This window comes from Convolutriloba macropyga, unplaced genomic scaffold (assembly GCF_964194025.1).
Source record: "Convolutriloba macropyga unplaced genomic scaffold, txConMacr16.3 SCAFFOLD_3925, whole genome shotgun sequence".
Classification (NCBI taxonomy): domain Eukaryota; kingdom Metazoa; phylum Xenacoelomorpha; order Acoela; family Convolutidae; genus Convolutriloba; species Convolutriloba macropyga.
Window position 1 is genome coordinate 1 of NW_027451871.1, and position 16,417 is coordinate 16,417.

Sequence of the window (16,417 nt, forward strand, 5' to 3'; positions counted from 1 at the left end):
CCAGCTTGGAGTGCAGCATCAGGCTAAGTGCTACTCACCATCCCTTATGTTCCGACCTACATCCATCGTTGCCGGATGGTGTACACGGTCCTTTTTTATATTTATTTTAAAAGAAATACAGAAAACTCATCCATCGACTAATATCACTTTGGTGGACTCAATGGCCTTGTTTGCTTTCCATAGATTACTTCCATAAAAGCAAGATATATATTACATCCAAACATAAGCTTTTTTGTTTAATACTAATGTGAATGGCCCGACGGAAATTCTTTTCAGATAAACGTATCATCTGCAATGACATTTTGATCCGATTAAAAAAGTGAGTAGTCCAAGAATGGTTGTTAAAGTGAATATCAAAATCTTTCAATACAGATGTTTCAAAGCTCAGGTAAATGTTGCTGAAAATTAGGACTCTGCCGCTGTAGATTTTTTCTAAACAAAATCTATCAGTTGAGTTTTCTTGGCGTTAAGTCAACTGCAGTTTGGTTGGAATAACTGCAATTTTAAAGTTGGGATACATTTTGAGGTTCAAGTATGAATGGTTACGATTTCCAAGATCGTACGTGAAAAAAATACCGGTGTTATTATAGTAGTGACTAGAAGGACATCATAGCTGGAGACTAAGAATAAAAAAGGTCCGATAACAGAACCTTGGGGTAACCGTTGTATAATTCAAAATGTCGAATTTTAGTGTTTTAAATCAGAAATAGTCCAAGAAAAGTTGTCGATTAAAATGCTAAGATCATTCAATCGAGATGCTTCAAAACTAAGGACAATGTTGTCTAAAATTTGAACTTCGCTGCTGTAAGTTTTTGTCCTACTGAAATACATTCGTTGATTTTTCTCGGCATTAAAATAGTTACAGCTTGTGGTCTTATTCATTATAGCCCCCCTATGAAATTACAGCCCCCATTATAGTATATTTATCATTACTGTGGGCTATAGGGTATCTGACCACGATTGGAGCGAATTGTAAAGTTTACACAGATCAGGAAGTGAATGGTTTAAGTTTTGAAGATCGACATCGAGAAAAAACCGCGAGGTGTTTACAGTACTGACAAGGATGTCGTTGATGAATACTAAGAATAATAACATTCCGAGAACAGAACCTCTGAGGAAAAGAGGAATTTCTGATGCAATAGTAATAAAAATGGATTCATAGATTTTATCCCATTCTACATTGGTAAAGTTCAAAGTTTCAGAAAGTCTCATCCGAATTCAACAGAACGTGTTTTGTTTTTAATAAAATACTTCATAACATCATAAGTCAATGACAAATGCACATGGCGTATGGTATGTAGCTGTGGAAACTGCAATCCTTTGGAAAAAGATAGTGTGCGGACTATCAAACGAGGATGCAGATCACCCTTGGGTATATGTGATACCCAGAATCTTCAACTACTCCTACTAAAAAAAATTTATAAGATAAGCCTTTTAAAAATTAAGATATAGCGCTTCCCCTTTGAAATTATAGCCCCCATTATGGTAATTTTATCATGATTGCAGGCTATAGGTTATCAGACCACTAAGATTGGGTTTATAATGGGAAAGACCCGCAGTTGGATTGGGACGAATTGTAAAATTTACACTGATTTTGAAGTTCAGGAAGTGAATGGTTTAGGTTTTGAAGTAATAACGTTCCAAGAACAGAACCTCAGAGGAAGAGAGGAATTTCTCATGCAATAGTAATGAATCTGGATTCATAGATTTTATTTCACTGTACATTGGTAAGATAAGAATAGAGGAGTTGCAGAAATTTTCCTCCGAATCCAAATTAACATTGTTTTTCAATAAAATACTGCATAACATCATAATTAAAGAAGTCTGAAAGCTGGTGAAGAATTCTGCAAAATTACAATATCAAAGCTTTACTCGCCCTATTTTGTGATCTCCTTCAATGTCAATGGCAAATGGACATGGCGTATTGTTTGTAGATGTGGAAATTGCAATCCTTGCAAAAAGATACTGTGCCTGGACTAATAAACGAGGGTGCAGACAACATTGGATACCCAGAATCTTCAACTACTGCTTCTAACGGATTAAAAGCCCCTTAAAAATCAAGATGAACAGAACAACTTATAGTTATTATCTAATGAATGGCATACCAATTTCGTATGCTGAAACAATGAGAAGCATTGAGCGCTGCTTCATGAAATCAAATTAATGTCTGTTTTTTGGTGGCAAAATAATAGGATAAAGATTAAGAAGAATCCATTTTTTAAACAAAGTGAAAACTTAGATAAAAGTTTCTGGTCTGTAGGACGATACATCGGGTTTAATGCTGTTTTTAAAGAAGTTGTTTTATAAGATTTTCTTTCCATTTTTTTGAATGTTCGGACTCAACTCTGTTAACGGGAGAATTGTAAGGTGGGTAGCCTGCTTTATAGTTTTTTTCTTCGACCTTCTTCGACCTTTCTTCGACCCTGTTCCTTGACACCAATGTTGCAGAATCAGAGAAATTGTCAAATATTTAGTTCTTTATTGAAAAATGGAGTCAAAGTACTGATTAAATCCAGTGGCAATAACTGTAAAATTGCATAGCTGTGAGCCATTGGATTTTTTTGAAAAACAAAAACTACATTAAGAAATGCTCCTCTTCTGGCTGAATATTAGCTGGTCTGGGGCCCTCCCAACACTACGTCCTTATAAAGCATTTCGTATTGTTCAAATATGTCAATAAATGATATTATAAAACCATCAGCTGAGAAAGTGTAGAACGAAAAACAGGAAGCACGAGAACACAACTAATGGCAAAAGTAGATGAGTCAAACTAACATCCTCCCATCTTCAACAACAGATCCCATTCAAGTATCAACACCTCCTTAGGAGAAGTTTGATTTGTAATGTCTTTTTGTTCGTTTTGTTAGAGATGAATTGTATGATGGTACAGATTTACATTTCAATCTCTTTGGGGAGAAATGATTTCCAAGTTTTACTGAATTTGTGGAACCAGTGATATGCGTACGAATGCGAAGTAGAATTAGAGAGAGGAAATTAGATGAAAATGTAAGTTAACTTAAATCAAATTGATCTGAAATTTTGCTGATGTGCATTACCTCAGTGGGATTTTCTGTGTTGGGTCAATATTGCCCAAATTGGAGTTGCACTTGAGATAATTTCACTAAAACTGAGAAAAACGAAGAAGTTGAGAGATAGATGGAATTTAGTGGGGAAAGAGGCAGTGTAAGTGTTTCAGTCAACCAAAAAGCACGTGCCATATTTAACAATTATTTACTGTAATGACATGTGCTCTGCAACTGGGGGTACATGGCGTACGGGGGGCACAAACGGAAAAGATTCGAAAAACTTGATTAAAACAATCTGGAATTAGCTACTCGCCAATTTTTACTGCTTTTAGATATAAATGTCGCGTAGCTACGATGAGCGCTGCCAGTTGTACTTCGACGCTATACGTGAGTGCAAGTTGTTGCCAACAATTATTAATCCTGAAATGAACCTGAAAAGACAGAAATTACAAAGCGAAACAATTATTCTTCTTTCAAATCATGTGAACGACGAAGATCTGCAGATAAGAATTCTTGCACTTTTCTGGTCGAAGATATGCTATTCTACAATAGCTAATCTCAGAAGATGCTGGAAGCAATTGAAACGGGGAAGCACCGGTGAAGCGGACTGTCAAAATTTTATGTTGGCTCTGTACTCATTTTTTCAAACAATTTCAACGCGACTTGTAAGTAAGGATTTCTTCAGAATTTCATTTTCTACTGAAGATTCATTTTTGAAAGTAATCAGACAAAATTTGTGGCAACTATTTTGGTTCTGTTGTTGTTACTGACCATGTTTGTGTGTCATCCTATGTTTCATTGCGATCAAAGAAATTTTTAGCAATTATCTGTTGGCCTTTTCGTCCTCAAAAACGGGATAACATGGTAAAGCACGAGGTCATTAAGGGTATGTTTTCTGGTCCTATAGCTCTACTCGTACCTAAATAATAGTTAGAGAACTGTACGAATTGATTAGTGTACCATTTGGATCGCTTCCAATCACGTTTCCTAAGTTTTTCGATTCTCACCTGATTCAAATTGCTCTCTTTGCGTGCTATGGAAGCAGTTTGTTACCAGAAATTAAAATAAAAATGCGCTAAACAGATTTTAATTCGAAGTCGATGATGCAAAAGCAGTTATGCCTTCATATGGGATTTCAATGTAGATTACTTTTCAAACGAATTCTTACTATTTCAATTGTGTTGTTTGACTGTTTCATTTTTTTTAGTCGAAAGATCGTAGTTCTTTGATTGATTGGAACAGCAATTGGGATGATAAAACTACTCAAGAACATTCCAAGAAGAACGCTCGTGTCGTGGAGAAGGTACTAATATGCCAAGGCGATATTTGTCGCTATCTGCTCGAAATCAACAATTCAGCAACGTTTGAATCAATGGCAAAGCGAAATTACATGCAGGCGCAAGCAGTCAATTCGGCATCAACACAACCTCTTTGTCAATTGGGCACCTTGATGTTGACGAGAAACTTCCGAATTGACTCTGTCTATTGGTTCTTCAGAGCGCTTCATGTTGCGCAAGACTGCTCAAAGGCTAAAGTTAATTTGGATCGAATTTTAGGCAAGAACGCGAGGTTGTACAAAGAATCATCGGCCATTACTTCGGTAACAGCAATGACGCCAAAAGACTTTTTGGAAATTTTATGCAAAAAGTTTTGCTCATCTTTGATCTATGTCTTAGGATCCATAACTTTCAAAAACGAATCTGACTTGAGCCTAACTGAAATGTTCCGATCATTCACTAATGTCTTGTCTGATTTCTCAGAGCTTTGCAAATTTTTCTTGAGCGCAATGCATTATACATCTTATTACTTGAATGACACGATTATTTTCAACTCGGTTGTTATGTGCATTATTGCTGTGGAGTTTTTACAGAAAGTGAGTTCGGATAAAAGGAAGATTGTGACTGCGTTTGTACTTTCCTATTTTGGGCTGATCGTTCACTTGTCGGTCATACGCATAGATTACTACTTCAATCAGATTTGCAGCAAAGCCGGTATCTCGAGGGAAGGGAAATCAGAATGTGAAGTTGGTGTCCAAGGCTCACACTCTGAATATCTAACGACCGCGGCTCCCAAAAAGGCACCCAAGAGAACCCGAGGTCGACATCGCAGGCGAAGACGGGTTCGGAGAATGTCCACTGACCTTCTAAGCGATGAAGATGAAGGCGGTAATGCATTGGGAATGTCTCTGTATTCCACCAACACTGAATTCAAAGACAATGAGGACTCTATGACGTCATCAAATGATGATGATGAAATTTGCTCGAACTCGTCAATTGAAATTTTATCAGATGAAAGTTGCGATAAGCCTGTTAAAAGTGTTGATGATGAGAGGAATGAAAGTAGTAGTTTAGCAGGCGAGCAAACTGAAATCAAAGAGGAGTGTAAAAAGTCTCCAAACGAATCTCCAACTAGTTCTGAAGTCATACCTGATAATGGTGTTGACGGTTCGAAAATCTTATCAAGTTTGCATAATTTTGAAGTGGCAAAATCGTTACCTCATTTATCTAATATTTCTGTTCCAGTCTTGTCTCATTACAGGACTGTACTGCAACAGAGAAACGACTTAAAAACCAAATTCAGATCGGTATTTGATAATCCGGAGCTCATGGCATCTATGAACGTGATGGTTAAGTGGTTAGCTGAAAATGAATCTGTCAAAAACGAAATGAAGTATTTCTCATTAACTTATTACCTTACAGCTCTAACGAATCGAATAAATGTTCTTGATTTATATTCGGAACTCACTATGAAAGATTTTCAACGTTTGTATTACAAAAACGCCACGATAGAAGATTTTGCTTTGAGAAATGTAAAATTTCTGGCTAAAAGATTTCAAGTTCTTGATTTTGATAATTCATGTTTGGAAAACGAGGAAAAAAGATTTTGTCAGCTAGCTGTTTTCCACGATTTTTTGCAAAAATTGACTTACGATGGCGAATTTGACGTTATAAAATGCGAAAATGATTCCGAATTTTTGTGCAATATGGAAGTTAACGCTGATGAATTTTCGTTGTACGTTCAGAATTCGGGAATTGAACTTGCTTTGACTGACCATTTGAGTCCTGACTTGAAAGTCGACATGTCAGAAAAAGAAAAAAGAAAGCTGCGAATGATGGAAAGTATGGGAAAATTACGCCTCCAATCTGAAGTTGAACGACTCAAAAGGGAAGTTGAACAAATTTCAGCTAACTTACCTTTTGTCATACCTGAAGTTTATTGTTTTACAAACCGCCTAGATGCAATTCGAAGGCTGGCTGAGTCGAAAGGAGTAATTATAATCGTGTGCAAAACTGTTCTTAACTGCCTCGATTCAATGAAACGAGAACAGCCAAGCGCGCGTGACGCCATCAAATTCCTGGAAAACGCTCTGTCAACTAGCAACACATGTGTAAGGGCTCAAAAGGATTACGAATACTCGCTGGTTGATTTGAGTTCTGTCAGTTTTAATTGGAGAAGAAATAGAAAGTTGGTCAGTTTGTGCGATATGTTGTCATGTGCGAACTATTTTGTACAAGCGCCTACTGCTTCTGACGATATGGGTGCGCCCGAGATGAAGCAGGCGACGCTGCTTTTTGAAAATCCGCCTGATCCAGCGAACATGGGAGTTATTTTGAACAGTTTGGGAGATGATAGTCCGATTGGACATGATGTGTTGGATAGATTTTGTCAATCATTTTTCAGCGCCAAATGATCGTGGAACATGATTGTGTCCTGTGTGACAGTTATCAAGCGAAATTTCAAACATGATCGTGTGCCTGAACAATGGAATTGTTTAGAAATTCTGTTGGAGGGAAAAATATTTTGTTGAGTAAACAAAAATTAGATGACAAATTTTGGCTGAGAAAGAATTAAATTAATGAATAGAATTTGAGAAAAATAGATGAATTTTAGTTAAATCCATTTATCAGAGCCAAATGGAGGTTTGTTTTAATACAACGATCTCTACAATCAGTGATTTCTGATGATAATAATAATGATGGCTGGCGGCTATAGCGCTATGCGTTGCAGTTAATATGACCAGCTGCCAACATTTCAATAGAAGGCTTGGAACTCGGAAATAAAAATAGTTTGGCGAGTATTTACAGCAGTAACTCAAATAATGGTTCTGGTTGTAAATGCTGGTTGTTGGGCGAATTACCCACGGTGAAATCTACAACGGTGAAATACTCAATGCGGGTCATAGGCAGCACGGTTTTCGATTAGTGTTTCTTTTGCAAAACGAGGTAGTTTCCAAGAGCTGTATAAAACGTTACCAATTTTTGAGTAAAGTTTTGACTGTCCTGCGATAAGGTGTCTTGGATTTTGAAATATTAGGAACCGAAAACTGAGAAAGACCGGTTTGGGTCAGTCGAGTTCAATTTATTAATTCCAGATTGGTCATGTCGGTCAAATTGCACCCAGGTGTGGATACGTGGGATGCTAGACTGACTCCCCTTCTGGATGACGAACAGAGACAACTCATTGCCTCTCTGGCCGCCACTCCATATGAACCCCCGTACCCTCCCCATCTCATGCTGGATTCATCAAAGAAGCCAGGTAATTGTGGTGGTGGGCTGGATAATAATAATAATAATTATTATTATTATAACTTATGAAGAGGGAAGATATAAACAAACTTTAACTGCTTAAGACTGCAGTCTGACGAAAGGATACTACTTGTACGAGCTTTTGCTGTTCAAACAAGTGCCCTGGAACATAAGATCCAAGATAACCGAAAATATGTTCCTGTTTTCATAGATTAATTAGTATTGGCAGTTAATTGGCAGTTCTACTAGCAAATCTGTTCAATAATACGAGTATTTCTATATCTTTGATTATTTTCAAATAGAGTTTTTCTGTTACAGATACAACTGGATTGAGTTCATCCGAGGTTGATCAAGATGAGATGTTTGACCTGAAGGAACCAGTGGAGTCATTGCTCTCTTTGGAGACGTGGTTTAAAGGCACCCAGGAATCAATGTTAGACGAAAAAGAGATGCAGGTATATTGATTGCACCTTGAGTTAATAGAAATTATTTGGAGCTGCAGTTTTGAAAGTTTTCATTCGTTGCTGTTGCTATTCGTACAATTTGAATGCTTGATAATTGCGTTCGTGGTTGATTGTGGCTGAAATATAGGGAAATTGCACATGGTAAGGTTAAAGTGACATTTAATTCCGAACAATTTTTTGTCTCATTTTCCACATTTAGCGCATTTCAAAGGATTAACATCAAGTCGGAGATGGTCCATATGACTTTAATCAGTATAGGGTTTTTGTTGATCAAATTTTGATCTACTGCAGTGTTACAAAATACGCGAGAAAGATACGTGTCGAAAAGTAGAGTATAAAAAGAAACGTTTTCCTGTCAAAACAAATATAAATTTAGATATGGAGAAGAAACGTTATTTTTAATGCCTAATTTTATTGAAAAGTTGTGCTTAAGCCTAGATATTATTGCACGGAATCGAGCATGGTTTTCAAATTTCTTGTGGTTGATAAGAGTGCTAGGGCAATTGTCCACTAAGTAGTAGCAGATGTAATCAAAAGCCAGAAAAGTGGAAAGTGAAACCTTCTCCTTTCCTGGTAAGGTATTGAGATTTTGACCCCTAACTAAAAGTTTTAACCCGAAAATGCCCAAAATCTCACATTGAAAAAATAGATTTGAAAAAGGCGTATGATCCACACAATGAGCCGTACAGGTAGCTCACACTATGAAACATAATGGTAGCGTATATAAATGTACTTCGAAAATGCATTGTGTCTTAGACTTACAGCAACATGTTGGGATCCAGGAGCCGCGGCGAATTAATAATACACTAATTAGCTCAAGCTTTCCCTCCCACACAAACTACTGGTATTATCAACCTGAATTACACGTTAACAACCACGGCAGCCTCTGAGACATATAATTGCAGTGCTAAGTAGTATCCGTTTGAATGATGTTATTGCGTCCTTTTAGGTGTAGTCTATTTCTGAGATTTTTGTTTCTAGTTGGTTTATAGTGCGTGATTACGATGACCTGTGCCAACAATGCAGGAAAACAAAAGCGGAAGAAAACTACTTTTTTAAATTTTCTAAAATGCGTTGCTGATATTTTAGATTTCAATTGCCTCAATATATGTAGGCGTCCTTGGCTTCTTTTTGACATGACATGGCCGACGGATAAAAAACGTTCACTTCGAAGTTAGATCTGCTAAATGCAGACCTACACAAGCCATTCGCTTTAATATCTCTCGAGTTGTTATCAGGACTAGTAGATTTGTTAAAGCTTTTGCCTTCAAGCGACTGAGTTGATGGCTCGACGTCGATGGTATCTTATACCTTAGGCATTGTCATCGCAAACGTGTCATCAATGTTATCTTATACGTCAGGTATTGTCATCGCGAACGTGTCGCATGCGAGGTTGTGCCGCATGCGAGGTTAACCCCCCTTTTGCGCAGTTGATGACATGGGCTGAATGTGCATTTTTCCAACAAGTGCATTGAATATTTGTACTTTTTGCTTCAAAACTGGATCAAATTTACAAATCGCCACGCAATTGCGATCGTCATCGTGAAACCTTAGCGTTTTGGTGACACATTGGTGAGCCAATTCGAGGCTCTTTTTTCCCCGATGACAATCTGATGGCGTGATGTTTGATGTTGTGTCTTCAGGTAGCGTGAGGTTTATGTTTGCGAATTTCCATCCTCTGATGTCGAGCGTTGCGTTCGTCTTAGGATATGCTATACTGTGATGTGAACATTTGTGAGACCTCCATTCCCAAGACAATTGACAGCAGCGAGGGACGCAGTGTATTCGATGACTGCCTTATGGTGTTCATCCTCCGGTGTCAGTAGGAAATACAACGGGTGGGACGTCGGTGACGGGCGATTCGATGAGATGGCATTCACAAAAGTTTCTGTACAATTTGCTATGCGGCTAATGCCTTCTTGGTGGTAGTTGTCAGAGCGATTAACGCGATTTTTACTTTACACCTAAAATACACGCAGTCATTTTTCGGCGATGTTCAGTCGTTTTTCGGCTATGTTCCAACAATTTTTCCGAGTTTTTGAAGCTTTGTCCTTTCACAATCAATCGACATTTTGACGATTTTTCTGGATAATCAAAGTTTTTACCATTATGGGATAGATCAGTGAAAAATTCCAGTAATTTTTCCTAATTTCCTACCGCACTGCCTCAGTGCTTACCAGGTTTCGTAACGTTTTCGTCGCGCATGAGGTCAATCAAGTGGAGCATGGCTACACCATTAATTTCGATGGCAATAGGATCTCCCTGCGTGGTGCTTTCTTGGAACTGCCGACACGCGCTGGCTACGAGAAGGTCAGATACGGTTGTGCATAATTTTTGAGCCCCAAAGTTTACAGCAGGACAAATTTTGTTTAAGAGCTTTCAGGAGTTTAAGAGTTTGTGTAAGAGTGTAAGAGCTAATTAACGATTGAAGCAAGTGAAATCATTTTTGGCGTCGATTAGGATTGATGCTTCATTGTGGGGCATCGTAAGCAAACCGCCCTGAGAGATGCAATACCACACTTTTTGTCCCTGGCTGAGCTGACACTTGTTTCTAAGAAACCGCAAATCATCTTAGTGCTCTTTCATGATTTAGTTCCAAATTACACGGCCTAAGTTTGTTGCATAAGGCGACATCCATTATGCTGCCAAATGACTTTTCCGGTGGCTAAATTGATGGCAATATTGACAATATGGCGATATGAGGTCTCCTTGAAGCATATGAGAGTTTGTCGCAATTAGTTCGCGTCGAAACCTGACGGACCGTGGCTTCAATAGGTTTTCAACTGCTTTTTGTAACTGCCGTTCAGTTTGTTTTCAAATATACAGGGGTGAAATTTAATTGAATTGAATGCTTGGTCTCAACGAAATAGTTTGGGTTGGCTTGAGAAGGTTTCTGGTGTGTATCATGGAGTAGTTAAAGAAGTTTTCCATTGATTTTTTCTTTCGAAGAGTGGATTCCTGATATGAGTTTTCTTTTCAGGCACGTAGTTGCGTTCGATATTTTTTGTTTCGAGGAAATTGTTTAAGTTCAGTGTGCTTTCTGCTATTTTTTCTTTACGAAGGCGTTTTCGTTTCAATTTTTTCTTATGTCCAGGAAATTGCTAAATTCTTAGTTCAGTGTGCGTTCTGCTAGAATTTTTTTGCAAGTTTTGAAGCCCAGAGGAGTTCAAGTGGCTGAGCAGCTATCTTTGAGCCTTTAGCCTTTCTAGTCTCTAAGTATGCAACTCACAGGAACTGTTTTGAGAAAATTTAATAATGTGAAGGCCGATTCTTGGTCTTTAAATTTTGATCCACCCTTTAAAGTTTTGGGATGTACGTTATAGTCGTTCCCTGAGAGAAATTTGCTGAAACTTTTGAAATGTCACTTAATCATTTAGGTTTATGTTTTGTCAAAGCTTTACCATCTTAAATTTGTGAAGTCTAAGTTAGAATAATTCATGGTTCTATTTCTCGCTTTTTTAGCTACCAGTTTTGAATTCATCCATTTATATTTATTTTAGCTGACTTTTAGCTAATATTGTTGATATTACGAAGACTAGCCAAGGTGAAATTAATTGAAATTGATAAACAATTAATGCCTGGTAATTGAGCCAGATTGCATTGGTTGTTAATTGCTCTCACACAAAGTGTGTACTTATTATATTAGACCTGTGGTCTTTTTTGTCCGATTTTTTGTCTGACGCTTTTAACTTTTTGTCCTCGATAACGATATAAACATGTAAAGCCCGGTGGGCATCAAATGACCGAGCAGTTCTCTTATAAACTTACGCCTTATTAGTCTGTAAGTATGCCATTGACTGAAGCTGTTTTGAGGAACCCTCCCCCACACTGCATCATATTCCTCGTTATTTTTTGTTTTACCCAGTTATCACTTATCAATTGCTCTTGAACAGAGTTTGAAGCAATTATTGTAGTGCGCGTAATTTAAATGAAAAGTTTTTGCTTAAACATTTCTGCCGTTCTTTCATTAAGCCGTTCTTTATGTGTTGGTCTCGGAGTTTTAGTACCCTTGGAGTGTACGTTTCACCAAAGTTGATAAACACTTAAGGAATCAGGAATGTATCGTGAAGAAATTTTTGGAGGTTTAGGCAACCCGACAGCCTTTTAGCTCTCCCCTGAAGCTTATTATTGCCACTGAGTTTGGTCACATTAGCTTAAGCTAATCACAACCAAATTCAACCTTTTTCTTGTCGTTCGAGAGCAACTCTTTCGACAGCTTTTGGCTTATTTGTTTCCGCTGATAGTTTGGCTGAGATGAATATAGTTCGCAACATAAACAGAATATTTTAAAAGAGCATCAAATGAAATGCGTTTTTTAAAGGTAAAGATTATTTATTGATGTGAATCAAAGTCCCCACATAAAGTGATAACATTTTTTTCCGATTAGTTCAGTTTCCATTATTCAAAAAAATTTGAGGTGTTTAAAAGTTGAATCCTATAACGCCATCATGTGTCAGTGATCAAAAGTTAAAATGACTTTGAAACAATATATTTTCAGCTGAGCGAGTTGAAAGAGAATTGTGCCTCGAATCTGAAGATAGTGGATGAATTGTTGAATGAAGTGAGAGAGAGCCAGAGTGACATCAGGGAACTGAACACAGTCTACAATCAAGTGTCACACCAGACAAACGCACTTCACACCTCATGTAGGTAGACACTTCTTATCTGAGTAGACTGACAACTAACTTGTGCTTCAGATTATTGTTGATCAGATAACTAATGACAGGTGAAATTCACACAATACTACTTGTTTTTGATTAGATGTTTGTTCTCTTTCCCAGTTTAGCCCTCACCCACCCCGCCCCCTGCGTAGTGGTCATATAAACCTGCGTACATCAATAATAACGTCGTATAGCCCCACCCCCTCCACTTACCGTAATTATACCATAAGGGGAGCAGGGCTATGCATTATTAGCAATAAGCTCAGGAGTAGGGTGGGGGCGATAATGGGAAGAGATGATGTTCGGACGATGGACTCAAAGTAAATGGGCCTTGCAAACATGGTTGAATTGATAATGATAAGGAATACCACAAATTCAATAGTAGTTAAACAGATTTGACAAAGAAGAATTGTTTAGGTGAGAAGTTGTTGGAAGAGGAATCTGAGCTGATGAGTGGAGTTTGTCTTGTGTCTGAGAAGCTGAACTACTTCAGTGAGTATGACAGAATCATGCAGAAACTCAACTCCCCAGTCTTCTCAGCCAAGTCTGCTTCCTTCAACAATCTACTCCAGAGCATCGAGGAGTGCATACTATACCTGTCCGACAATCCACACTACAAGGTATTCCAAATAATCTGCTCTCAAACAAAGTTGTGAATTATTTGGGTCCAGTTGGATTTTTTTGTTTGGGTCCCGTTGGAAGTTGGTTATTAATAGCCGCCCTCATCTTCTCAACCGGCTATTATAGCGCTCCTATTTTTTTTATAGCTGCGAAGCTGTAAGCTGAGCGTAGCTATATTGCGGTGCTCTTGGTTTTTTACAATTCAAAGAATTTGAATTGTATTGGGGTGCTATGTTTTTTTTAAAGATGTGTTCACACATTTTTCAATTACTTTGATCCCCTCAAAACGGGATAAACAGGTAAAGACCAGCGGGCATTAAGTTTCATTAGAGGCCCAAAGTGGACGACAGTAGTCCTTCAAGTGATTAGAGTGGTGCAGCTGCTGGGATGGCCTTAATTGCAGGTTAAAAGATCGTTTTTAGGAGTTTTTGGGCTCAAAATGCTGCAATTTTTCATGTTTTTTTGATTTTTTGAGTTTTTTGTTTGATTAGTCTTAGGTTGAAGTTTTTAAAAGTTGACGAAGGCCTTTTTGGAGACAAATTTATTTTTTATGACTATTTTATGAGCTATATGTTTTGGTACTACAAATACAAACACGCAAAATGATACTAATTTTTGAAATTTTTTGAAAATTTTTGTCATTTTCTGAGTTTTTTCAGCTTCAGGGGCCAAATAATCTCCTTTGAGGTTTGATAATAGGGCACTGCATAGTTTCTAGAAACAACGGATTGGTTTTCAACATTTTAATGTCTCAAATTTTAGCATTTTTGATAAAATTTGCAATTTTTTTCAAGGTTTTCTAAAGTTTTTGTCAGTTTTTCGTATTTTTCCATTCTCAAGTTCCATTCTCTTTTAGTTAGTTTTTCTCACCTCAGTAGCCAGCTTACCATATCCAAGGTATGATGGTATGTTATTAAATAGTTGCTAGGGGGCTAATGAATGGTTTTCTACGTTTCATATGAAAAAATTTCTATTTTTTGAAATTTAAAATTTAAAAAAAAAATTATTGCCTATCGGTCTTTAAGCCCATGAATTTTTGAAGGCTTGGAATTGGGTTACGGGATGGCGTCTAATAGCCTCTAGATACACAGAAACGAGCCTGAAGATTTTAATATCACGATTTTCCGTAACATTTCATTAAAATTTGCAATTGATTTCTTATTTTTAAATTTTTCGGTCATTTTCGAGTTAATCGATCTTCAAGGGGCAATGAATTTTCTTTCAGTTATTGCAGATATAATACTGGACCGATTTCAAAAACAAAAATTGATTTTGACAATTTTTTGATATAGGTATAATTATAGAGATCAAATTTTGCCTCAGGGGTAAAAGCTTCTAGAGTTTTAGCAATGAGTACATTTTTTTAAGTTTTTTTGATTGTTTTAATTCCTCAGTTTTTTTGGAGATGATTTTGTTTCTGTTTTTGCTGGCATTGTTCGCGTGATCTGCTGGTCAGGTAGAGTACTTCTAAGTTTTTCATTCAATTCTTTGAATTGTATTTAAGGACTTGTCCTGCTATGTTTTTTTTTGTTTCGTCGTCTGACGCTCTTTTTTCGTTTTTCATTTGTTCACACAGCAAAGCTGAAAAAGTCAAATTTTCTGAATGATTTCTTCCTCTCACTGACGACAATTGCGCGCGGGACGTCATTTCTCACTCGCTTTTGCGAAAGTTTTTAGCTTATTTGCGTGATTAGATTTTGATCATACGTGACTTACCTCACTCAATAAAATTACTTTTGCACTTTAAAACTTAAGTTTAATTTGAATTTGTTTAAGGTCAAAGGAACTCGTCTGTGCAGTAAAGGTCCCTAATAAGAGGCTTCTATGGAATGAATTTTAACAAGCTTTATTAATTTATCGCTGAATGTTTTTTAGCCTAGTTTTTTGAGCGGCGTCGATTTTTTTTTTCAATTTAGATCTGTATCTTTCTGTCTCTATTATATGGCACGCAGATCTTTTCTTTCGCAGCTATTCCGGCAATCTGCCGGCTATGTTTTTTTTACCTCGTCGAACTTTTTTTCGCTTTACCATTTTGCCGCTGTTTCGACATTTTGCGTGAAATATTTTTGACTTCTCTGGGCTAGTTTGTCTCTTCTCTCGTTCTACTAGAAGTGAATTTGAACATCAGTTGCTCAGCAAAGCAATTCAAAATGAACAGAGTCAGTATAAAAAATTGAAGTCAGAAATAGAAACGGGATAAACCCATAAAGCCCAATTTTAGATGCCCGCTATTTGAACGTCGTTCCTATAAGTCTTAGTTACCATCTCTTATGCTTATTGGTATTGATAGTAGCCCCTGCGGCCTCTCTCTAAGAAACCGAAGTGTGTTCAACTACGAAATGCCATCAAAATAAATCGGACTTAAAAAATGTTTTTGTACAAAAATCTTTTTTTTTTCAATATCTTCTATTCTTTCAATCCCAATCATGCTTATTGGAATCAACGGCGGCTATTTTCCGGCAATCTGCCGGGTATGTTTAAGTGAAAATGCATTAAGTTAGCCGCGTTCATTAGAGACTGCTACCTCACATCTGAATTAGATGCGGCTGCTTAGAAGCTAAAATAGGCAAGGCAAATAATCTAATTTGACTCAAATTTCATCCCAAATTTGCACTTTTTGTTACACTTTGAAAATAAATCTCTGTTGGTATCTTTAAAAAGATTTCTTCAAAAAGACTTTTCGCTAAATCTTTCTGGCTGCTTTTGTTTGAGTGATCTGAAAACAGGAAAAACTGCCAGAACTAACATCCGAAGGGCTGTCGTAAAAAATTTTGTTTTGATACGAGATATGTTTTTGCAATAGTTTCCTGTCGTTTAATATAAGCAATTTTGAGAAGTGTATACAAGATGGCGACCATGGGCTACCGGCAACAATTTCAACAAAGATTGCATAAAAAATAAACACTTTTGATATGTGGTGAATCCGTAAATCTTCTTCCTATTTGCCGAGCTTGATCCAGGCATTGCTATCCACAGATGTCTAAAGTGTCCATTTGTGTGAAGGGAGGGTTCCTGCCATTTTGTTGGAGGGTTCCTGGCATTGAAATAGATGTGTCCATCTTCCGACCTCTGGCTCTTTGTCGAGTGACAGTTGGAATCACTGGTCAATGTTTAATTGT

General features: G+C 37.3%; 2 protein-coding genes across 2 annotated transcripts; both read left to right on the plus strand.

Moving 5' to 3' along the window:
- The first annotated feature begins 3,360 nt into the window (after positions 1-3,360).
- LOC142357017 (nonsense-mediated mRNA decay factor SMG5-like) lies at positions 3,361-6,903 on the plus strand. The gene is made up of 2 exons (XM_075408738.1): positions 3,361-3,691; positions 4,234-6,903. Exons 1-2 carry the CDS (start codon positions 3,365-3,367, stop codon positions 6,715-6,717), a joined length of 2,811 nt encoding a protein of 936 aa, XP_075264853.1. The 5' UTR covers positions 3,361-3,364; the 3' UTR covers positions 6,718-6,903.
- Positions 6,904-7,402: 499 nt separating this feature from the next.
- LOC142357018 (conserved oligomeric Golgi complex subunit 3-like) lies at positions 7,403-13,297 on the plus strand (the record flags this gene model as incomplete). Its single annotated transcript, XM_075408739.1, has 4 exons — positions 7,403-7,562; positions 7,871-8,007; positions 12,515-12,662; positions 13,095-13,297. Coding segments are annotated over exons 1-4 (645 nt in total), but the record flags the coding sequence as incomplete, so codon positions are not given.
- Between the last annotated feature and the right edge of the window lie 3,120 nt (positions 13,298-16,417).

Coding starts and splice junctions, on each gene's coding strand:
- LOC142357017 (XM_075408738.1), top strand. CDS start 3,365: ATGTCGCGTAGCTACGATGAGCGCTGCCAGTTGTACTTCGACGCTATA. Junction 3,692..4,233: donor AAACAATTTCAACGCGACTT/GTAAGTAAGGAT, acceptor CATTTTTTTTAG/TCGAAAGATCGTAGTTCTTT.